We start from the raw sequence: 25124 nt of genomic DNA, 5'->3' as shown, positions 1-25124 counted from the left end.
GCCTATGACCGAAAAAATACAATGGCGAGAGTTAAAGTAATTGTGTACGTGAGAGAAATGGTGTAGTTTTTTCATAGACAAACAAATAGTTTAAAATTTTATTAAAATTTGATTTTTATTTAAATAATTATTCATACATTTTATCAAATGCTTACATCTAGCTACACGTACAAAATTGTTGGTTTAATTTGGATTTTCGTATGAACTATCGAATCAACTATGGATTATCGTAATGGAAACCTTCGTTAGAACATAGATAAATTAAACAAAGAAATCCTCACAAAATGTTTCAACATTAAAGTCACTCTTAAATATAGATATCTATGTAAAGTTAAAGAGAGGTTTCTACTTATAAGCAAAGAAAGACTCTCTCTTCTTAAACTCTTACTTAAAGTGGTCAAACCAAAGTTTAACTATTCAAGCCAAGTACGAATTTCAAATAACAATCAGTTACCAATAAGACGCACAAGAGAAAAGAAGTTAAAACGGAAAAAATAAAAGAAATTTCGAATATTAACTTAAAATTGTTAAAAAAAATAAAATATTGTTTAAAGAAGATACGATAAAAAAGAAAGTGAATAAAATATTGACGTTTAAGGGAAAGAATTTATAAAAAAAGTGTAAACGAAAGATACGAAATTTGTTTTGTACATATTACAAAAATTTACTATTAAGTAAGTGTTAGAAAACAACAAATAATTTGAAAATAATAAAAAAATAATAAATAAAAAAAAAAAAAAAGTGGAGGTGGCAAAGCGCAAGCGCTCATAAATAAGCAAACTTACGTTAATTGTTATAAAAGTTATAAAACTTAAAGAAATGCCACAACAAAAATTTATAAGAAATGTTTAAATTTAATAATGAATAGTAAATGTTTGTGATAATTTATTTTTTAAACACATTTGCATAATTTTTAGTAAAAAAATAACAGACTAAAGTTATTATTTCTTTACAAATGATCAAACAAAATAAAAGAAATCAGTGAAATGAAAAGTGATTCATTAATAAAAATCATGTATTAAGGAAAAAACAAACAAATAAATTATTTCATAAACTAACAAATGTTCAAAATACCTTAACCAGGTTATTGAACTTAATTTCTATTTAGTTTTTAATAATTTTAAAGATTTTAGTTGTTAAAGATAAAAAAACGAAAAAAGAGAAATTCAAGAACTTTTTAAAGCCACAAGAAACGCACTCATAAACAAAACTTTCTTGTTTAAACTATAAACGTTGTTGTTTGTTGTTAATTTTTACTACCAAATGCGTCTGTCAGTCTGTCCCGTCGCTGATGACAAGACATTTTTGTTAAACTCATTCATTTTGGCGTGTGTTTTAAACGCCCTCATGCGTTTTATATTTACAAAAAAATATAAATACGGCCACACGTTGTTGTTGTTTGTGTTCTTTTTTTTAACGTACGTTTTTTAATAACCTATCTATGGCAACGAGGTATGCTAAGTTAAGCCACCTGTTTGTTGCAACCGGAAATGTGACCTACTTCTACGAGTGAACGGTTAGGCTGAAGATCCACACAGTCTAATGGTTTTCCCGAATAGAGAAATTCATTTAAATAAACGTTTTTGGTACCCGACTTTTGAGTATCAAGTCCATAACATTCTACTGATTTTGCAAGTGCCCATCAAACCTAAGCGATCTCATATGATTATAGTGGAACATTACAAATTTCTCAGTGTATACAGCACTATCAACTCGATCAAATCTTCTGAAACCATTCGTGTCAACAAAATGGTTTCCATCAAAGTTACCTGATGAAAATTCAGACGAATTTCTAAAGAATATCGGCATAATCTGTATTTTTATTTAGAATTTACAAAATACTAAGAATGTATAAGAACTATGTCAAAACGTTTGGTTTTTTTTTAATTTTTAAAAAAAATTCCTTAAAAATCTTTTAAAATTTTCAGAAGAGTCGGAATTCTTTATACCATTTACCTTCGTGAGAAGGGTATATGTATATAAGTTTGTCAGTCGGTTTGTAATTTCCATAATATAATTTTCCGACCCTATAAAGTATATATATTCTGGATCCTTATATATAGCGGAGTCGATTAAGCCATGTCCGTCTGTCTGTCCGTCTGTCTGTCCGTCTGTTTGTTGAAATCAATTTTCTGAAGACCCCAGATATCTTCGGGATCCAAATCTTCAATAATTCTTTCGGACATGCTTTCGAGAAGTTTCCTATTTAAAATCAGCAAAATCGGTCCAGAAATGGCTGAGATATGAGAAAAAAACCAGGACAACCTAGATTTTTGACCTATTTTTGACTTACATATATCTGGATTACTAAGTCATTAATATAGACAATATGGATATCTAATTATAGATATTTCAAAGACCTTTGCAACGACGTGTCGCGACGTATATAAGACCATAGTAAGTTACCTACAATGGGTCAAAATCGGAAAAAATATTTTTTAAAGGGAATTTTTATTTCACCAAAAAAAAAAAAAAAAAAAAAAATTTTTTTTTTTTTAAAAAAAATTCCTTCTAAAAAATATTTTTTCCGATTTTGACCCATTGTAGGTAACTTACTATGGTCTTATATACGTCGCACAGTGGTATGAGAATAAAAAAAGAGGGAAATAAATCTGTAACTTCTAAACCCTTACGCCGATTTGAATGAAATTTCACATGCGCAAAGAGAGTGTAGTCGAGTTTAAGTTTTGAATTTGGACCTCATGACCCCACCAGGAGCGGGACCAGGGGTTCCCAAAGTAGGACACCTCGGGTATGTTCAATTTTTAAAATGATCCTATGTGTTCCGATTACAATAAATTACTCATACAGAATTTCCTCGTCGAGCACTACATAACACCTCGTCGTAGCTATCAATTATCTCTTATAGGTTTTGAGATATTCGCATTTGAAAATTTAATTTTCAACACCAGTTTTTTGGTGTTATTATTCTCCGATTTTATCCATTTTTCTTTTATAGGATTAAAAATAGATATATATATCAAATCAAGAAAGAAGTGTTTAAAAATCATGACAGAGTCAAAAGTTACATGCATTTGAATATAAAAAAATTAAAAAAGGCAATCTTTTGCATTTTTTTTGGGAAAAAAGTACTTTTTTCTTTTTAAGTTATCTAAAAATTTTCTAAGAGTATGTATAATGAATTTGTACTTTTTGAAAAGCTAAATAAATGTAAAAAACATTTATAATTAATGATACCGACGGATTCAAAAAATGTCTATTTTTTATGTAAAATTCAACTTTAGGGCTAAAATTCTCAAATCGCATACTCGATATCAAAATATAGTAACCTATTTTAGATGGCTCAATAAGCTCTTAATTATTTTGTAAAGGGTTCCGATAACCCCGCCCCTATTATGGATATTATAGCCAAAAAACGAAAAAATCCCATTTTTGGGAAAAATCTACATAACTGTTAAATTTCATTAAAAAATATTCATAAATAAAAATTTTATTTCAATTTGAAAAATTTGTATCTATACAAAATTCAATAAAAAGCATTTTTTGTCATATTTTTTAAAAAAGTATTCCATGAATTTTTTAATTGTCAAAAGTTATATACATTTTTGAAAAGTAGACAAAATCCTCTATCCATTGATATATAACATGTCTACCTTATGTTTTTTACGTGTCAAATAAATTAGGGAAAACTAAACAACTCGGTGAGAAATTATCTAGCACTGTTATTTACATTCATAAAAATGTTATTATGTAGGCAACATGATTTTTTATGAATTTCTTGTTAGGTAAATTCTCTAAATTTAAAATAACAATTGGAAAAAAAAATTTTCCAAAAAATTTAAAAACAACTATGGAAAAAAAATAAATTTTGTTTACCTAAAAATATATAAATTGGTGAAGGGTATATAAGATTCGGCACAGCCGAATATAGCTCTCTTACTTGTTTAATTTTTATTTATTAAATATTAAATTTCGGATTTCTTATAAAGGAATTGAAATCTAGACAGAATTCTTCTAAAAGGTATAAAATCGGTTGGAAAATTTTCAGTTCTGACTAGATGTTGTTTTATCTCCTTTAATTATTACACTGTCTTTGACAACTTTAAATTAGTACCAAAAACAATAATTGGTATAGCTCATTTTAAGGTCGACTTTTACCCAAATAGCATTTCCTCTATTAACCAAAAATGGCCACACATTGTTGTTGTTGTTTTAAATGTAAGCGTATGTGTATTTCTTTTCGTAAAGACAACAACATTCTTGTTTTAAAACCAAAAAAGCGTAAAAATTTTAATAAAACCGAAACTGTGTTAATTAACGGTAAATCAATGAAAGTTGTCAAAATTTCAATAATTATGAGTTCTAAAGTTCAGTTTTTCTGGTTTCTTGTTTTCATTAAAACTATAAATTGTTTTAACATTTTCATTTGTAAACTTTTCTCATACCTTGAACTTGACTTTTATAACAGACGCCATTTGATTTGTTTTACGTTTATTTTTCATGTTTTTTTTTGTTTTCTTCTTTATTTTGCATTGTAAACCTGTCTTATAGTTTGGTGCTTTTTTAGACGGAAAATTTTTCTGGTCTCAAACACAACAACAGCATGCAGCATGTTGTGGTATTTACCAGCCAGTGGTTATAATCATAATCAACATCATCATCATCATTACACCATCCAATAGAGCTGACATGAAATAAGTTTGAAACTAGTTTTTCCAAACTACTGGTTTAAACTACCATAAAATACAAGTACTTACTTACTGTGTTGTTGCTGTTGTTGTTGTTATTAGAGTTCATAATTTGCAACATTATTTTGTGGTAAGAGAATTTGTGTAGGTTTTTTTTTGTAGCCATTTTTGGTTCTAGAGACGTTATTATTAGTAATAATTTCCCGCCAAATTACTAATGACTAAATTAGACTAAATTCTTAATAGATTTTGTTTATATACCTAAAAGTTATAAAAATGTGGAGAGCAGCAATTAAAAATTTAAGATTTATGTCACTGATATCAAATCAAATACACTTTTTCGATGGTTTTACAAAAATATTTACAATGTCTTAATGTACAGTGGTGCAAACAGGTGATAGTTATGAATAACTATTATTTGGGTAGATATTTCCTACAAATTTTGGTAGTTTTAATAATAACGATTAGTTATTAAATAATTTGTTAGTATTTTTAATTACAGCTATTTGTAAACTGAGTAATCATTTAATTTTATTTGCTACATAGCTCATGTTTCTATGTCAAACTAGATGACTAGCTATTTTCTAATGTTAGTTCTTCAAGATTATCCAAAAAATGTCTCTTATTAAGAAAAGTGAGAAGTGAAAAGAAGACAATATATTAAAAATTAAAATTCCCGAATTTTTGAATTTTTTTTCTTTACAAACCATCTCCTGAAAATGTCGAATCGATTAAAAAAAATCAGCCAAATCGCTCCAGCTGTTCTCACGCAATATCAAATACTTATATAAAACGCCTTTATTTCTCCTCAGAAGTTCCACAAACCTGGCCCCCTTTGACAAATTTGTACGTTTTTTCATATAAAGCGTACAAAATGTTACTAACATATCAAATGTAAATTTTGAATTCAAACACATACTGACTTAACAGACATTTTGTTGTAACAGATTTTGCACGCATTATATGAAAAAACGTACAAATTTGTCAAAGGGGGCCGGTTTGTGGAACTTCTGAGGAGTAAATAAAGGCGTTTTATATAAGTATTTGATATTGTTGAAAACATTATGACATCAGGATTGATAATTTAAAAAAACTAAATAATTTTATAAAATTTTGGAACTTAATTTTCCTTAAAAACTAAAAAAATTATAATATGGTGATTTTCCACGAATAAAAATTTTAATTAATGTAAAATTTTAACAGTTAAAGATATCATAATCATAGATTTAGAATTTTTGAGATTCTTTATTTTCAAATACCAAAATTCCTAAAACGGGGAAAATGTGTTTTTTTTTTTAAATTGGCCAAGTTTGTATAGGTCTGGGGGGTGATATGTCCGGTAAAGTGAGCCAAATTTTTCTTTACACGCTTTTGTATTAAGTTATCTTTCCGGATCATATAACAATTCTATATAGTCTCGAAGAAAATTTGTTTCTACAAAAGAAAAAATATATGGGCTTTTTTGGGAAATAACGTAAAAATATTTTAGAAATAAATTTAGACCCTCCGTAGGCCCGCTATATCTAAAAAACCATAAAAAGATCGAGCAAAATTAAAAAAAAATAAATCAATAAACCTGAATATCTCTTCAAATAATGCGGATAACCTACACTTGTAAGCGTATTTTTTGTAGATCTTCTCATGGACTAATTATATTTAAAATTTGAGACCCGAGGTGACCATTTTTGAGGGGCTACGCACTGGCCCCCATTAGCGCTAAACAAACGTAAATCGACTCGAAAAAATTTCGTGACAATATTTGCAATAGTTTCCAAGATACCGAATTATTTCCAAAAAAAAAGATTCGAAACCACTGTGTGCCATTACATACATGGACCATTTCATTTTTATATTATGTCAAATAACTGTCAAATATGTGTTAATACTTTAATAGGGTTTAAATTGATTTTTAAACGTATCCAGAGGATTGTAAAACTGAATGATTGATTGTTATAGAAAATTCAAAATTAGGAATCATATCTTCCTAGCGCCAACATGTTTAATTATTCAACATTTTCTATTCGTCCATTTACTTACCAAAACTATTTTAAAATATTGGCTCCAAAATTATCAAAAAGATTTATGTGTATTTTTACTTTTTTTTACCTTTGCTTTTCTAAAAAAGAAACCCTTTTTGACAAGACTACATCACTTGTTAGCTATAGCCGTTAATTCTCTCAATAGGTCATTAAGTTTGGACCCAGATAACTCACCAAGGTTGGTTACTAACTATATAGTTGCCTAGGAATTTGAGGCTTGGGTTGGGCTTTCGCAGAGAAGCTGAAAGGAAGCTTTTTGTAGAAAGTTTCTGAAGATACTAATTTTAATAGTCCCCAGCGGAATTGCAACTGAAACAACGTTGGGGATATTAAAAGAAGATCTCGTTCTGCCTAACTCGTAATGGTGCCTGCTCATAAAGTTTAATGTAATACCAGATAGGAGACCCAGCCTTACACGGTCGACCAGAGCTGTAAATGAATCATTGAATTATGAATTAATTCGCGAATTATTCATGCACTGAATTAGCAAATTTGGAATTAATTCTTTTCACGCAAAAAAAATAATTCAATAAAATTCGAGTCAATTCAAATGAATTTGTGAAATGAATTGCAATTCGTTTCTAATTCAAATGAATTTGTCAAAGTGAATTGCAATTCATATGAATTGAATTGATTTTTTATTAATTCAAATGAATTAGAACAAAGAACTAGCATTTCATTTCCAACTCATTTGAATTGAATTGATTGAAATTTGAATTGATTTTACTCAACTAATTTTTTATGTAAAAGACCTAGTATATATAATCACCTAGTATAGTCCAATTACAAAAAATTCTTAGATTGGAAATTCACATGATATACTGGAATTGTCAGGTAGCGGCAAAATACTAATTGAATTATTAGGTATCGGCAAAAATCCTTTCAAAAAGGGAAACTTAAATTAAAAATTTTCATTCCCTTTAGATCTGCTCTTGAATTTGATTGATTGCAACTCATTTTTGGTTTCATTCATTTGAATTGCTATTCATTGTTCTAATTCATTTGAATGAATACAAAATCAATTCAATTCAAACGAATTTGCAATTTACTTAAACAAATTCATTTGAATTGCAAACGAATTGCAATTCATTTTACAGATTCATTTGAATTGAAAATGAATTGCAACTCATTTTTAAAAATTCATTTGCGAGCAGCAGGATTCATCCATGATCAGGGAAATTGGGTACCATACGAATTGAAGCCGAGATACCTTGCAAGACGAAATGATACTATAAAAGCAATTAATTTTTGTACCGAATCATTACTTGAGATGAAAATGGGTTCATTGCGATAACCCGAAGTGTAAGAGATCGTATATAAAGCCCTGCCAACCAGCCGAATCGACAAAAAATATCCACGGCGCACAGTGGTATAGAAAAAAATAGAGGGAAATAAATTATTTGTGTACGACAATAATATATACATATGTTGTGAACACAAATTTCGCAATGTCGTAAGTTTACCTTGTCAAGCCTTGAAATGCCAAAAGAAACAGATAAAAACAAAACATCCCAAAGTCTATTAATATGTAAAATTAATAGTGCAGCGAACAATAGCAAACTAAAAATGCAATCAATTGACAATATTTAAAATAAATTATCGTTTTTCATAAATTAAATAAATTAACTGATTTCAGTGTTACCGCTTGGTTGTTATTTTACATTAAAATTAAAATTTTTTTGTTTATGTATAAATATGAACTTTTGGTAACACTTAAATTTTCATTAAAGTATTTATATAGAAATTATCAACAACATTTGTAAAACTATTGTAGATTCAGACGACTTATAACTCATACGACTGTACAACGTCAGTTGTGAATTGAACAATTGTTACAAAGAACAAAGCATATTGTCGTAACCCTGCCGAACTATTTTTTTCTCTGCGTGTAGACGCAAAAAAATGTAACATGTCAAAATTGTTGCCAATTTGAAAAACAATGTTTTCAGTAATCTTTATAAGGAATTTTACAATACTCCTTAATAATAAATATGGTAATGTGTTGTTGGTAACCAAAGCCATACGTAGTGTGCCACAATGTTTATTTATCTAAGTTTAAAAGTTAAGTAAATATTCTTTCTAATAAAGTGATGAAAGATTTTTGAAAGTTTTACGTCAAAACTTTTAACTTTAAAATTAACAGGTTATTTACATAAAACTATATGAAATAAATAAAATCAGGAATGGAAAATTGAGATATTGAAATAAAATTGAGCTCTAACCATAGAAGTATTAAATTTTAGATTCAATTTATGATACATGATAATAATTTTAACTTTCGGATTTTGACAAATATATGAATGATGACCAAATTAGTATTCAGTATTTGAAAGTTTATTTGAAAACATATTCTGATGGGTGGATGAGTCAAGAGAAATCAAAATGGATTTTTATCAAAAATGGATTTTTATTGTAATCCATCGCTTTAATAACTAAAAGAAGTTGCTAATACTAGATTTGAGATTAATTAATTAATTTAAATTATTATTTGTCAATACATATTGTTACGTTTTTACCTTTCAAAAACGGTGGTTTATTTCCTTTAAATAAAACGGATAAATTTACACAACAATTTAAATAGTCACTTTCTTTTAATGTACACACTTTAAAAACACGCTTTATAATGTACAGGTCCGACTGCAAACGCTGCCATCTTCTTTCTAGAAGCTTCGTGATAGTTCTACTTCTACAATGATCAACTTAAAGCTTTTATTCAAAGTTGTATGTTCCATAGCTATGTTAATAATATCCACAGTTATGTTAACTGCTGTTAATCGGCCGGTAAACAACATTGTCCACAATTACAAGTCTCCAGAAATAGAAAGGTTGAGAAACATGATGCAACTTTAAACAAGCTGTTAAAAACGTTATTATACCCTTCACCTTCGTGAGAAGGGTATATATAAGTTTGTCTGTCTGTCTGTCTGTTGATATCTTCAGATATCTTCGGGATCCAAATCTTCAATAATTCTGTCAGACATGCTTTCGAGAAGTTTCCTATTTAAAATCAGCAAAATCGGCCCACAAATGGCTGAGATATGAGGAAAAACCAGGACAACCTCGATTTTTGACCTAATAATGGGTAAAAATCGGAAAAAATCGTTTTTAACCCGAATTTTTTTTTTACCAAAAGTTTTTTTTCGCTTAATATAAAAAAAAAATCTTTAAAATTTAAAAATAAAATTTTTTTAAAATTAAAATAAAAAGTTAAAAAAAACAATTCGAAAATATTTTTTTTTAAATTTTTATTTTGAAGTATAATTTGGTGAAGGGTATAAAAGATAGCTAGCTCTCTTACTTGTTTTTCAATTCAAATACAATTTCGTAACAATGTTTTGTTATTTAAACAAAGTACATAGTTAAATATTTCGTAGAGATAGATACGCCATTTTTTTATGTCAAAAAATCCTGCAAAAAGTACTAAATTTTCCATCTCTGTTATATACCACATTTGAACATGATTTTTGGCAAAACTAAAGTTTGATTTTCATAAGTTTTATGTTAAACTTACATATATTTTGGGAATTACATACATACATACATATTTACTATAAATGGTACAAAAAGCGGTGATGTTGGCTAACGCCGCATTTGAAAACGGTTTGAAATAACAAAATATTGTTGACACATCTAATGAATTTTAAAATGAAAGAAAAACTAACTGTAAACATATAGAGAGTGTGAATGTGTCAATGTGTTACTAAGTACACATGTACGTTACCGGGTGCACGTAATTTATTATATTTTTATTTTTTAATTTCAATTTCATACGAAAAAATATGTAAAAGTAACATGCAATATTGAAAAATATTTTGGTTAATAAAAGAAACCCAATAAAACATTAAAGTTGTAGGTTTGTTTATTAAAAAACAAAAAAAAGAGGCTAAAACTGTCTAAACAACATAACTTTGTGACAAAACAAAATGGTAGACAGGCGGTCATGATAACGATGATATTCAAATTTAAAATTCCGGAAACGTAAACCAAGAAAATGTAAATACTGTAACAAAAACAATAACTAAATACTTACTACTGTCAGGAATCTTAATGGGAATTGAACTCAATTGTTTTATAAATATTACGACGTTTATATTATTTTGTAATAATAATTTATTGAGTTTTTAAATTGCATAATTTTTATTTTTCTTTGCAGTTTTAAATTGGCCATGTTTCATTTAAAGCATTAATATTCAATAATTTTTTAACTCAACAAATCTTTAAAATTAAATTTAAATCCTTTTGAAATTCTAAAAAACCACAATGAGTGCAATAGCTAGTGCGGCAGGCGGTATTGTGGGCGCTGTCACCGCTGCTACTAGCACCTCATGGTTTGTGCCCATGCTAGTGGCAGCCATTGCTTACTTTCAATATGAAGAAATCATGGATCCAGAATCAAGACCCAACGATACACCCGGTGATGAAATAAGAGATCATTATGATTTTATTATAATAGGAGCTGGTTCGGCGGGTTCGGTAGTGGCGAATCGTTTAACGGAGGTGGAAAATTGGAATGTTTTATTGCTGGAGGCGGGTGGCGATGAAACGGAAATATCAGATGTACCCTTAATGGCTGGCTATTTGCAATTGAGTAAAATGGATTGGAAATATAAAACGGAACCAACGGGAACCTCATGTTTGGGTAAGTTTGAGAAAATAATAAATTTAGTTAGGAACTTCTAATATTGGAAATGCAGTATTAGCTTCAATCGAAGGGCTTTATATAGTCTAATTTTAGCATCAATGGAAGGTCTTTATATAGTCCAATATTAGATTCAATTGAAGGCCTTTATATAGTTCAATATTAGCTTTATTTGAAGGCCTTTATGTAGTCCAATATTAGTTTCAATCGAAGGTCTTTATCTAGTCCAATATCAGCTTCAAAGGAAGGTCTTTATCTAGTCCAATATCAGCTTCAATCGTAGGCCTTTAAATAGTCAAATATTAGCGTGAATCGTAGGTCTTTATATAGTCCAATATTAGCTTCAATGGTAGTCCAATATTTGCTTAAATCGTAGGTCTTTATATAGTCCAATATTAGCTTAAATCGAAGTCCAATATTTGCTTCAATTGTAAGTCTTTATATAGTCTTCAATCGTAGTCCAATATTAACTTCAATCGAAGGTCTTTATATAGTCCAATATTAGCTTTAATCTTAGGTCTTTATATGGTCCAATATTAGCTTAAATCGTACTCCAATATTAGCTTTAATCTTAGGTCTTTATATGGTCCAATATTAGCTTGAATCGAAGGTCTTTATATAGTCCAATATTAGCTTGAATCGTAGGTCTTTATATGGTCCAATATTAACTTAAATCGTAGTCCAACATCAACTTCAATTTTAGATCTTTAAATAGTCCAATATTAGCTACAATCGTAGGTCTTTATATAGTCCAATATTAGCTTCAATCGTAGGTCTTTATATAGTCCAATATCAGCTTAAATCGTAGGTCTTTATATAGTCCAATATTAGCCTGAATCGTAGGCCTTTATTTAGTCCAACATTAGCGTCAATCAAAAGTCTTTATATAGTCCAATATCAGCTTCAATCGTAGGTCTTTATTTAGTTCAATATTAGCGTCAATCAAAAGTCCTTATATAGTTCAATATTAGCTTCAATCAAAGGCCTTTATATAGTCCAATATTAGATTCAATTGAAGGCCTTTATATAGTCCAATATTCGCTTTATTTGAAGGCCTTTATGAAGTCCAATATTAGCTTCAAAGGAAGGTCTTTATTTAGTCCAATATCAGCTTCAATCGTAGGTCTTTATATAGTCCAATATCTGCTTAAATCGTAGGTCTTTATTTAGTCCAATATTAGCTTCAATCGTAGTCTAATATTTGCTTAAATCGTAGGTCTTTATATAGTCCAATATTAACTTCAAGCGAAGGCCTTTGTATAGTCCAATATTAGCTTCAATCGTAGGTCTTTATATAGTCCAATATTAGCTTTAATCTTAGGTCTTTATATGGTCCAATATTAGCTTAAATCATACTCCAATATTAGCTTTAATCTTAGGTCTTTATATAGTCCAATATCAGCTTCAATCTTAGATCTTTATATAGTCCAATATTAGCTTTATTTGAAGGCCTTTATGAAGTCCAAAATTAGCTTCAATAGAAGGCCTTTATATAGTCCAGTATTAGCTTCAATAGAAGGCCTTTATGTAGTCCAATATTAGCTTCAATCGAAGGTCTTTATCTAGTCCATTATTAGCTTCAATCTTAGGTCTTTATCTAGTCCATTATTAGCTTCAATCTTAGGTCTTTATTAGCTTCAATCTTAGGTCTTTATAGTCCAATATTAACTTAAATCGTATCATTTATAAAATTTTCAATAATTTTCTTTAAATTTTCCAGCTATGAATGGTGGTCGCTGCAATTGGCCTAGAGGCAAAGTTTTGGGAGGTTCCAGTGTTTTGAACTACATGTTATATCTGCGAGGCAGTAAGCATGACTACGATGCCTGGGAGACACAGGGAAATACTGGTTGGGGCTATCGAGACGCCTTATATTACTTCAAAAAATCAGAAGACAACACAAATCCCTACTTGGCTAGTACACCTTATCACTCTACCGGAGGTTATCTAACCGTAGGCGAAGCTCCCTATCACACTCCTTTGGCGGCTAGTTTTGTAGAGGCTGGTGTGGAAATGGGTTATGAAAATCGTGACTTGAATGGTGAGAAACAAGCTGGTTTTATGATAGCCCAGGGTACTACTCGTAGAGGCAGTCGTTGCAGTACAGCTAAAGCCTTTTTGAGACCAGCTAGACTAAGGCCCAATCTGCACATATCCATGAACTCTCAGGTGACACGCATAATGATAGATCCCGTTAGCAAATTGGCTTTTGGTGTGGAGTTTGTTAAAGAACAAAAATTATACCATGTAAGGGCTAAAAAGGAAGTTATACTGTCGGGAGGTTCAGTGAATTCTCCACAAATCTTAATGTTATCTGGCATAGGACCCAGAAAAGAGCTGGCAAAACATCGTATACCTGTTATCAAGGAATTGAATGTGGGTGAAAATATGCAGGATCATATTGGTTTGGGAGGTTTAACCTTCTTGGTAAATCAACCGGTGTCCATAGTGGAAAGTAGATTCCATTCCATGTCCACGGTATTGCAGTATGCGGTATTTGGTCAAGGGCCATTGACTATATTGGGCGGCGTGGAAGGTTTGGCTTTTGTCAATACCAAATATGCCAACAAAACTTTGGATTGGCCAGATATAGAGTTTCATTTTGTGTCCGGCTCTACCAATTCAGATGGCGGTAATCAGCTGAGAAAGGCTCATGGTTTAACAGATGCTTTCTATCGGGCCGTTTTCGAAAAGATAAACAATCATGATGTTTGGAGTATAATACCAATGTTGCTAAGACCTCGTAGCAAGGGTGTTATTAAACTGAGATCTGGTAATCCCTTTGACTATCCCTATATAATTCCCAACTACTTGACAGATGATTTGGATTTAAAAACTTTGATTGAGGGTGTTAAGGTGGCAGTAGCTCTTTCTCGCACCCAAGCTATGCAAAGATTTGGTTCACGCTTATCGGCCATTAAATGGCCGGGTTGTCAACATTTTCAAATGTTTACAGATCCCTATTGGGAGTGCATGATCAGGCATTATACAGTCACCATTTATCATCCTGTGGGCACCTGTAAAATGGGTCCCTATTGGGATCCCGAGGCAGTGGTTGATCCCCAGCTGCGTGTCTATGGCATTAGAGGTCTGCGTGTCATTGATGCCAGTATTATGCCCAATTTGGTGAGTGCCAATACCAATGCTCCTGTTATTATGATTGCAGAAAAGGGTTCCGATATGATTAAAGAATTTTGGATTAAGAATACAGTCATCTAAATAAATACTTAGTGGTTAAGTTAAGTCACTAAATCTTAATTTTATATTAGTTTAATTGTAGTTATTTCTAGCATTATTCGAAACCAAATTATATCTTTTTTAGAGTGCCTGTGTTTGTATTTTTTAAAAGAAATTTTTCATTTTAAGTTTTTTTTTTCTAAGTTAGTTATAATATTTATTACAAAGTTTTGCTTCTAAGATTGTAATTTTTATTTTAAGCGCAATTGATTAATTGATTTTTTTATATATAAAAATACACTTAATTAGAAATTATAAATTAAATAAAATAGAGAACTAATTTAAGATTAAGTGGTTGAGCAATAACGTGTTTGAATATTTATTTAGAGATGACATATATAGTTAGCAATATGTATATATTTATATAGTAAAATGACTTTTACTTACTAGAAAAGGTAAGAAGAAATTGCTGATTTTATAAAAATCTGAACGGCATTGAAAATAAATAATTATTTTAAGTTCATTGACCTAATAAGCAGGTATGTAGAGGGGTAATAAAACGTTTTAAAATACCCTACTTTAAATTTCTAACCAAACGTTAGCTTAGAGAAAATGTTTCTAAAATACAATATGTATTAGCTTCAATTGTAGGTCCAATATTAGCGGGAAATTCGAATTTCAAAAATATCTGTTTGGTGGATTATTTTCTAGAGATAAACCGACAAACAAAATTGCATGTGTCTAGCTTCAGATATTTGAGATGTTCAATCACGAATCAGTCAGTCAAAAAATGGTACTCTTTATATAACTAGGGCTTATATTCAATAAGGACTATCTATAGTATAGATAGACGATTTTGATTATAAACCCTCGACATTTAATTTATTTTAAGACAAAGTTGCTCATATTTTTATTTATAAAATGTAGGTAATTCTGGATTTAAAATACAACCACAATTTATTTACCCCCTATTTAAATACATATCAAAAAAATAATAAAAACCACATACCACCCAATATATTCGACCACACTTCTCATAATCTGTATAACATTGATTTCAATACTTGCAATTTCCCGCAAAAAATTGCACCGTTTTTTTTACAGCCGAGTTCTTATCACTTGAAAAATTAGTTCAATGTTGAAATTTGTTTATAAATTTACAAATTCATAGTAAGAAAATCAGTTGTAATCTAAACTTAAACTTGATTAGAACACTAAAATAAATAAGTGCTTGCCAAAGGAAAATTTAATTAAATATTACAAGTTCAAATAAAAAAAAAAAATTGATTAAAAATAAATAATATATGTAAATTAATTACGTCAGTTTTTCAAAGTTATTTGAAATAAAAAATTTATAAAATAATATGTGAATAAAACAAAACCAAACGGAAAAAACGTTCAATACAATTAATATTGGTGCATTATCAACAAATAAACCTTGAATTAATTCAAATAAAATTATTTAAAAAAGAAAAGGACTTACATTGGTTTTGTTAATAAATTATGTGATTTAAAGAATTTAAGGATAACAGAGTTGTAATTGAGGAATAAATTTAAATTGAAAGTGAGACTGATTAAATTCATATAGATACATAAAAAACTATGTAAACTGCTTGGATTATTGAATGAAAAATTAATCAGATTTATGCCACAATCCATAACGTGGGAAATTTGTATCAGTTGTTTTAAATCAGTGGTCGGCATTAATAAAATATGGAACTTGGATTATAATAACAGCACTTTATCTGTTGTAATCTGACCAACTATTAATTGTGTTTATTTTTTGTTCTTTTTTTTTGGTAATTTTGATGAACTTTGTTGATATTCGTGCTGTTTACAGATGAGTAACTGATCAACTTGGCCATCTGTAGACTATAATTGTCGACCATTGTTTCAAATGCACTAGTCCCATGACATGTGAAAAGAGAACAAGTTATTTCCATTACTTGACACACATGCCTAAAATATGTACATTTACTTTGTTCTAGGACATCCTATTGTAAAAGTTTATTAGAACTAGAACTGGTTCATATCCCCTAGGAATCAATCACGTACCAATTATGTTACGGTATTCTTCCCTTTAGGATAAAAAGTCCAAATAAAAATTATTTTGCCTACTTCAAAATTCTGCTAATAAGTGAATTGTTTTATAAAAAGTTATTTAGTCTATAGAATTTGAAAAGAAAAAAATTGATTTTGAAACTTTAAAATAATTCATTCATTTTCAAAATGCTGTTAAATGTGATCTCTTAAATATTTTATTAAAGCTTCAGCAGGAACTGATTCTTTGGCTTTATTTATTCTTTATAAAACATCTTTAAATGAAAATCTGTAACTTCTAAACCCTTACGCAAAGAGGAAGTGTAGTCGAGTTTATGTTTTGAATTTGGACCTCATGACCCCACCAGGAGCGGGACCAGGGGTTCCCAAAGTAGGACACCTCGGGTATGTTCAATTTTTAAAATGATCCTATTTCTTCGTTGGTGTTCCGATTTTCCCTAATTTAAATTAAAAAACATAAGGTAGACATGTTATATATCAATGGATTGAGGATTTTGTCTACTTTTCAAAAATGTATATAACTTTTGACAATTAAAAATACTATGGAATACTTTTTTGAAAAATATGACAAAAAATGCTTTTTATTGAATTTTGCATAGAAACAAATTTTTCAAATTGAAATAAAATTTTTATTTATGAATATTTTTTAATGAAATTTCACAGTTATGTAGATTTTTCAATTTAAAATGGAAAAATAAAAACAAATTTTGAAATTTGTAATCAAGTATCCCGCAATTCCCAACAAAATCTTGAAAAATCCCAACAATGGTATTTTTTCGTTTTTTGGCTATAATATCCATAATAGGGACGGGGTTATCGGAACCCTTTACAAAATAATTAAGAACTTATTGGGCCATCTAAAGTAGGTTACTATATTTTGATATCGAGTATGCGATTTGAGAATTTTTGCCCTAAAGTTGAATTTTACATAAAAAATAGGCATTTTTTGAATGGACCTGATCCCGTCGCTATCAAAAAGTATAAATGTTTTTTTCATTTAGGGTATTTGGCGTAAAGTTAACTTTTCAAGAAGTACAAATTCATTATACATCCTCTTAGAAGATAACTTAAAAAGAATAAAAGTACTTTTTTCCCAAAAAAATTGCGAAAAATCGACTTTTTTAATTTTTTTATATTCAAATGCACTTCAAAAACACTTCTTTCTTTATTTGATATATAGATTTATTGTTAATCCTATAAAAGGAAAATGGATAAAATCGGAGAATATTTGGAACCGCGGTCACCAAAAAACTGGTGTAGGGTGGTTAAAAATGTTGAAAATTAAATTTTCAAATTCGAATATCTCCTAAGCTATAAGAGATAATTGATAGGTTTTATGTAGTGCTCGACGAGGAGATTCTGTATGTGTAATTTTTTTTAAATCGGAACACAAACGAAGAAATAGGATCATTTTGAAAATTGAACATACCCGAGGTGTCCTACTTTGGGAACCCCTGGTCCCGCTCCTGGTGGGGTCATGAGGTCCAAATTCAAAACTTAAACTCAACTACACTTCCTCTTTGCGCATGTGAAATTTCATTCAAATTGGCGTAAGGGTTTATAAGTTACAGATTTATTTCCCTCTTTTTTATTCTCATACCACTGTGCAATGTATACTAAGAAGTTTAATAATTAGTTTTGCTTTATGGAAATAATTCTGACATTTTAAAATTCTGAATTAAAATTATAGTGAACTAAGCTTTATCAAATTTAACTAATTTTTAATAAATTATTGGGTATATGACTTAAAAATGCAGGATTTAGATTCAGATGACGTATATTTAGAACGCGGTTTTTGTTTATAATAACGTATATATCATTTTTAGGGGTACATATCTGTCATTTATTCTCACTTAGTTATTGAACATTATAGTGTAAATAACGATGTTTTTTTTGCTTTGAAAATGTCGAATTTTGTACCAACGAATAGTCATATTAGGGAAGTTTTGCTTTACTTCATTAATTTGAAAAGAAGTGCAGCTGGTTTGTTCCATTCAGAAGTTCAATATGAGTTGAAAACATTGAAAGACGATGTTTGAAGGTTAAAAAGAAAATAATTTTTGCACCGATTCATTACTTGCGATGAAAAATGTATCCATTATGATAACCCGAAGCGTAATAGATCGTACCTGAAGCCCGGTCAACAAGCCGAATTGACACCAAACCCAAATATCCATGGCGCTAAGGTAATGCTCTGTTTTGGAGGGAGCAAAAAGGTGCTGAAATCTGGCCAGACCATCACAGGGAACCTGTAACGAACACAACTAATTCGTTTGAAGCGATCATTTGCCAAAAAAAGCTCCCAGAATATGCGGCCAGACATGAAACCGTAATATTCCACCATAACAACGCTCGGCCATATTATGCAATACCTATTAAAGCTATTCAGAATTAAGCTATTTAGAATCACCCGCTTTATAGTCCAGACCATGCCCCGTCCGACTACTATTTGTTTCGATCGATGCAGAACGCTCTCTCGCTTTGGAACAGAGTATTCGATTTAGGTTTGATTCGTTCTTGAATTCAATAGATGAGCAGTTCTTTTGGCTCGGAATCCATATTTTTCCAGAAAGATTGGAAATGGTCATAGCTAACAATGGCCAATACTCTGAATAAATTTATATTGTACGAATATTTTAAAATAAAAGCTAAAAATTAAAAAAAATCCAACATTTTTAAGTCATTCAAGCAATTATCTCAAATCAAATTTCACCAACACGGAGATTATATGTACTTGTTTTTGACCCTGGGTCTTCTGATTTGGACATTTCCATTTTTATTCTTTTAAATTTAAAACATTTTTTTTTTATACAGTTGTCTAGACAATTGAATTGTCAATTCACTTGAGTTTGTTGTGACGAAAAATAACACAAAACCAAAAGCAAAAACAGCAACAGACAACTTTGACAGTTCAATTATATTTTAACAAAAACAAAGTACCTGTTGTTTTTAATTCGGCTTGATCTATACCAAGATATATTAATTATAAGATAGTGTTATCAGAACAGCTAATCGTTTTTTGCTACTATGTTCATTTTTCGCCGTGGTGTAGAATAAATGTCAAACCAAGGCGTATTTAACAAGGTGACAGCAGTGGCGAATTGAAATAAATACAGGCGAATTCACTTATTTTTTATATATAGAGTTTGACATACGGGCGAATATTTTTTATATATGTAGTTTGACATTTATGCGTGCTATTTCTATAATCAGCTGTGCTGCCGATGGCACCTTATTAAATGCACCTTGTGTCAAACTTTGTTTACATTTTGTAAATGTCAAACTTTGGTTTCATTTTGTATATGTGGAATTTGTGATTGAAGTGAAATTGTGTGATTATATGATGATTTATAAACATTTTTTGTTTAAAAAAAAATTCGCTTTGATGTATTTGTCAGCTGTTTTTGACATTTTTCCCTGACAGCCAATTCGCCTTCAAGTGCAGGCACAATGTCAAACTACATATAAAAAAAAATATAACCAATTCGCTCGGTATTCTGAATTCGTCGATGACACTACCTTATAAAATTAATATACCTTGATACTTAGGAATATTACAAAATAGACTATTTGCGATAAAGAACTTTTTTATTATAGAAAATTAATCTCTGGGTATCAGAAACAAAGTTTGTTCTACGACTTTTTTATTTTTATGTTACCCCCGAAAATCGCTTTTTTGACCCTTAAAACAAAAAAAAAAATTGGCTTGACAATGTTCCGCTACTTTATCCAGGAGTGTTAGGTCTATATTTTTTCTGAATGTAGCAACATCGAAAAAAATCAAAATAAGAGGCATTTTTTAAAATTTATAAGACAAATGTCATTACCATCACCTTGCGACCATTTTTTGCAACAATTGGTGAAACAGAAATATAGATAATTTCAAAACCTTTCAAAAGAGTTATGAAATTTTGACAAAAAATAAGGAATCGAGACGTTAAAGTAATTAATAGTACACCGAATCTGTTTTCTTTATAATTAAGTTTATTAATATCGATGTTTGTTACAAATAGTTTAGATAGCTATTTCTTCAATCTTTCGAAAAAAAAAAATTAAAAATATTTGACTTTTTTTTCAAAATCCAATTTTTTATTTTTAATTTTTTTTCCAAAGATTGGAATAGAAATCTAAACTATTTGGAATAAATTTCTCCGTTCCGCTTAACAATGCAATGCTTTGTTTCTGAGATATTCATACCGAAATGTCAAAAAAACTAAGAATTTTGCATTTTTACAATTTTATTTTTTAGATTTTTTTCAATTTGTGTCCGAACAAAGCATTCTATCGTCAAGCGAAAAGGAGGAATTTTAGATATTGAAGTTCCAAACGAGAACGAGTAATTTTTGCATAAAAGCCTTTGGTCATTTTAGCCATTTGAAATATAAAGTTGTGATTTTTCCATTTTCACATAATTCTTTCAGCATTTTATTTTTTTCTGTGTACTGATACATTTTTTATCTTAAACGAAAGATTACTATTTCAACTAAGTATTACAAATTTTCATTTTGCAAGAAATTGTTAACGATATTGTTACAAAAATGAGCTTAAGATTCATTTACACTATAAAAAAATCATTCGTGTTGAAAATAGTAAAAAAAAATAATTTAATGCTTCCCGCAATGGACTTATTTCTAATCTCTTTTATATATATTTAGTTTAATGAATTAAAATATAAATGCATTAACATTCGGTTAAAAATTAGTACATTTTTTGTTATATTTTACATATAACGATTCCGCTCCATGCTCTTGGCGAATGGTCCCCTCTCTTTCTACCGTATTCACCAACAAATACGTCTCTTTTTCATTTATTTACATATTAAGATTTGAATGACAAATTAAACTGTTCAAACTAAAAACTTATAAATTAAACAAACATTATATCCCAATGTACTTGAGATATTGGAGGTCAAAGTTCACATAAAAATTTATTAAAGTTTGAAATAGATTTCCTTTAGATACTCCAAAGTTTAGACTGATCCTGATTTTTTTGCTCTAAAATAATAGACTGTAGTAGAAAAAAATACCTATTTCACTAATAACTTCATTTTAAAGGTTTTTATATGAAGGATTTGTTCAAATTTCACCTGCATAGTGACCCAAATTAGCCAAATAGTTTCCTAAGTTTTAAACAGTAGTCCCTAAACGATTTGTAACTTAAAAATAACATCCATCTTTAAACAACTTTATTTGGACTCGACTGTGTACATTTAACATTAACACAAAAAGCTTTTTACTGTTACAAACAGAAAGCTTTATTCAATACTTCCTCAATTAAAAGCAAATAAAGCTTTATTTGTTTACAGTGGTTAAAGTTGTGGCAAATATCAACAATATACATAAATGTTAAATGTTTAAAGTGCAATAACCTAAATAAATGAATTCAAATTAAACACCTCACTTTGTTTTTTTTTTAAACTTTATTAGCAAAACAATGTGATATAAAATATTTTATATTATTTTTTGGCTAAATATGCGAAACAGCAACAATTTAATTCAAGGTTTAATAACATTTGTTTTAATCATTTTGTCTAACAAATAATTATATTATTGGGAGTAAACAGAAAAAGTAAATAATATTAACTGATTATACAATTAACCTTTTTATCATTTGTGGTTTGATAAAAATAAAATCTTTAAAAATAAAAGAACTTCTTAATTTGTCAGTATTAACTCTGGAGTAGGCCCACATACAACGGGCTGTATAACATTTCAAAATGAAATGGCTGGACGGTAAGTGGAATATTTGAATTTTGGGGTAAATGAATTAATTTTTATAATTTTAGTTTTCATTATACAGCTGTTATGGATTATTTTAAAAAATGTTCAACTGGTGGACTTGTATGTGCTGAAAGGTTTTGCCACCAACAATAATGCAACCTCTAACAAACTTGAATATGTGGATAATTTGCTGCAGCAGCTATTTGATGCAGTCACAAGTAAAAAGTTGGAATTAGAAGATTCTGAATTATGGCCTAAAGATTATTCCTCTGAATTTGTGAAGCATGGCCAAATGACCTTTGATTATATAGTGGTGGGGGCTGGTACAGCAGGTTCTGTGGTGGCTAGTCGTTTAAGTGAAGATCCCCATGTAAAAGTTTTGGTTTTAGAGGCTGGCGGTGATCCGCCCCTATTGTCGGAGGTAAAACATGGATATTTAGAAAATTAAAGATGCAATTAACTATTGTTTTAAATATTTTTATTACAGATTCACACTCTCTCCTTGCAATTGCTAAATACTCCTTATACTTGGAACGACTATGCCGAGCCCAATCCATCATGTTGCCAAGCAATGAAAGAGGGGCGCTGTTATTGGCCTAGAGGAAGAATGATTGGCGGTACTGGAGGCATAAATGGCAATATCTTTCTAACCGGTCATGCCGATGATTTTGATGAATGGCAACAGCAGGGTAATATAGGCTGGTCTTGGAACGATGTCTATCCGTTCTATGAAAAAGCCACCCAAGAATTAGATAATAAAACCTGGCCTTTGGGTTCTTTAACCTTAAATTATTTCCAACGTTTGGATGATTATCACATACTTAAAGAACTAATGGTAAATGCCACCAATGAAGCGGAAAAGTTATTAAAAACCAAAAGTCCTGGTTATATGGAAAATATATTGGCAACCATAGATCGTGGAAAAAGGATGAGTACGGGTAAAACTTATTTGGGTAGAGTTTCTCATAGACGTCACAATCTACATGTCATAAAACACAGTGTGGCCTCAAAAATTCTCTTTCATAATGGCGGCAAAGCTACAGGAGTGGAGTTTGTTTTGAATGGCACTCAGACGTTGAGAGCAAGAGCTCGCAGGGAGGTTATATTAAGCGCGGGCACCTTTAACTCCCCCAAATTGTTAATGTTATCGGGTGTAGGACCGCCCGAACACTTAAAAAGTTTAAACATACCCGTGTTGAGAAGTTTGCAGGTGGGACAAAATCTTCAAGATCATGGCATGATGCCACTAGTGTTAAAACTTACTAAAAATATACCCCTTAACACAGATGACTCTAGTCCGGTTTCAATATTTGATTATTTAATGTATCAAAAGGGTCCATTAGCAAGCAGTTCCACCTTAGTGGGTTTCATTAATACTCTAGATGCGAAGCAGCCCAATAAATCAGATATTATGTTGGTAACACACTTTAGTAAGCCCACTAAAGGCTCTAATGTTTTTGAGTTTCTACAATTTAAGCAAGATTTGGTGCAAAAGTTTTTAAATAAATTGGAAAATCACACTATATTGGAAATACAAGGTCTGATAATCAAATCAAAATCAAGGGGCTTTATAAAACTAAAATCCACAGATCCTCTGCAAGGTCCCTTAATACACAATAATTACGCATTGGCTGAGGAAGATCGTCAGACACTTTTACGTTTTATACGTTATATACAAAAGCTGGTGAACACCTCGGTTTTCAAGTATTATGGCTTGGAATTAATTACCATACCCATTGAAGAATGTGATCAGTTTTTGCATGATTCCAATGACTATTGGCTGTGCTACATAAAATATTTCTATGTAAGTGCCTGGCATGCTGTAGGCACTTGTCGCATGGGTCCTGCTACCGATCCCTCAGCAGTGGTGGATGCGCGATTAAGGGTTCATGGCATTAGAGGTTTGCGAGTGATAGATGCCAGTATTATGCCAAATATTACTAGTGGCAATACTAATGGTCCCACCATTATGATTGCCGAAAGAGCTGCCCAATTAATAAAAGATGATTGGTTAAATAATATATAGTAGCGTAGCGATTTTAGAGATATTTAGGCAATTTTAAATGCAATTTAGTTTTAAGTATAGGGAAGTGTAATATAAACAAAAAAATTATGAATAAATGTATGTTTATTGTATGAGACGTTTTATTTGTTTTGATAAATATATTAATGGAGTTTTTCATTAGTTTTTTCATGTAATATTGGTGAGTTTTATATGTATTAAGTTGTCCATTCTGATATAAAAATCGTAATATCTATGTTTCAACCACAAACTGTTTAAATATTGAAATAATATTCTTTAAAATGCTTGAATAACCTCTATTTTCACAATTTCTTTGTTATTTTTGTATACCCACCTTCAGATAAGATGTCATTGCATTTGTTGCATATAGGGTTTTTATCCCGGGAATTCCCAGTACAAATTTCCCGGGAATTTAGCTAATTTTTCACTACCCGATTCCCCGAATTTTTAGTCGGGAATCCCGGGAATTAAAAACTGACGAAAATACATAAATAACTAGTTAGAACTCTGTTTTTTTCACCCAAAAACAGTGAAAAGTTTTTTAAAGTTTTTTGCTTATATCTTAGCAATAATAGACCGCTTATTATTATTATTTATGTATTTGGGGTTTTTTGTATGACAATTTAAAATGAGAATTCATTATTTATAGAATTTATTTCTTATTGAATCATTCTAATTTCTTTAAATTTCTTCTTCAAATCCATAACAAAATAGCTTCAAAAATTTATTAAATGATTAAATTTTTCTTCAATTAAAATCTAGTACAAAAAGGTTTAACACAATTTTTTCAATTAATTTTGTAAATGATTTGATTTA

At 29.9% G+C, this 25124-nt stretch overlaps 3 protein-coding genes across 4 annotated transcripts in view; 2 read left to right on the top strand and 1 right to left on the bottom strand.

The window, feature by feature from the left end:
- Flo2 (flotillin-2) overlaps nt 1-25124 on the bottom strand; it is a 503689-nt gene that overhangs the window by 67308 nt on the left and 411257 nt on the right. The window lies entirely within an intron of this gene.
- Nucleotides 592-14855, top strand: LOC135957012 (glucose dehydrogenase [FAD, quinone]). Its single transcript, XM_065507655.1, has 3 exons — nt 592-674; nt 10842-11327; nt 13048-14855. Exons 2-3 carry the CDS (start codon nt 10949-10951, stop codon nt 14544-14546), a joined length of 1878 nt encoding a protein of 625 aa, XP_065363727.1. The 5' UTR covers nt 592-674; nt 10842-10948; the 3' UTR covers nt 14547-14855.
- LOC135957810 (glucose dehydrogenase [FAD, quinone]-like) lies at nt 22164-24360 on the top strand. Its single transcript, XM_065508614.1, has 3 exons — nt 22164-22297; nt 22351-22706; nt 22773-24360. Exons 1-3 carry the CDS (start codon nt 22282-22284, stop codon nt 24309-24311), a joined length of 1911 nt encoding a protein of 636 aa, XP_065364686.1. The 5' UTR covers nt 22164-22281; the 3' UTR covers nt 24312-24360.

The sequence above is a fragment of the Calliphora vicina genome, chromosome 4 (assembly GCF_958450345.1).
Source record: "Calliphora vicina chromosome 4, idCalVici1.1, whole genome shotgun sequence".
Lineage (NCBI taxonomy): Eukaryota > Metazoa > Arthropoda > Insecta > Diptera > Calliphoridae > Calliphora > Calliphora vicina.
Note: the sequence above shows the minus strand (reverse complement) of the source record. Positions and strands in the feature narration are given on the sequence as shown.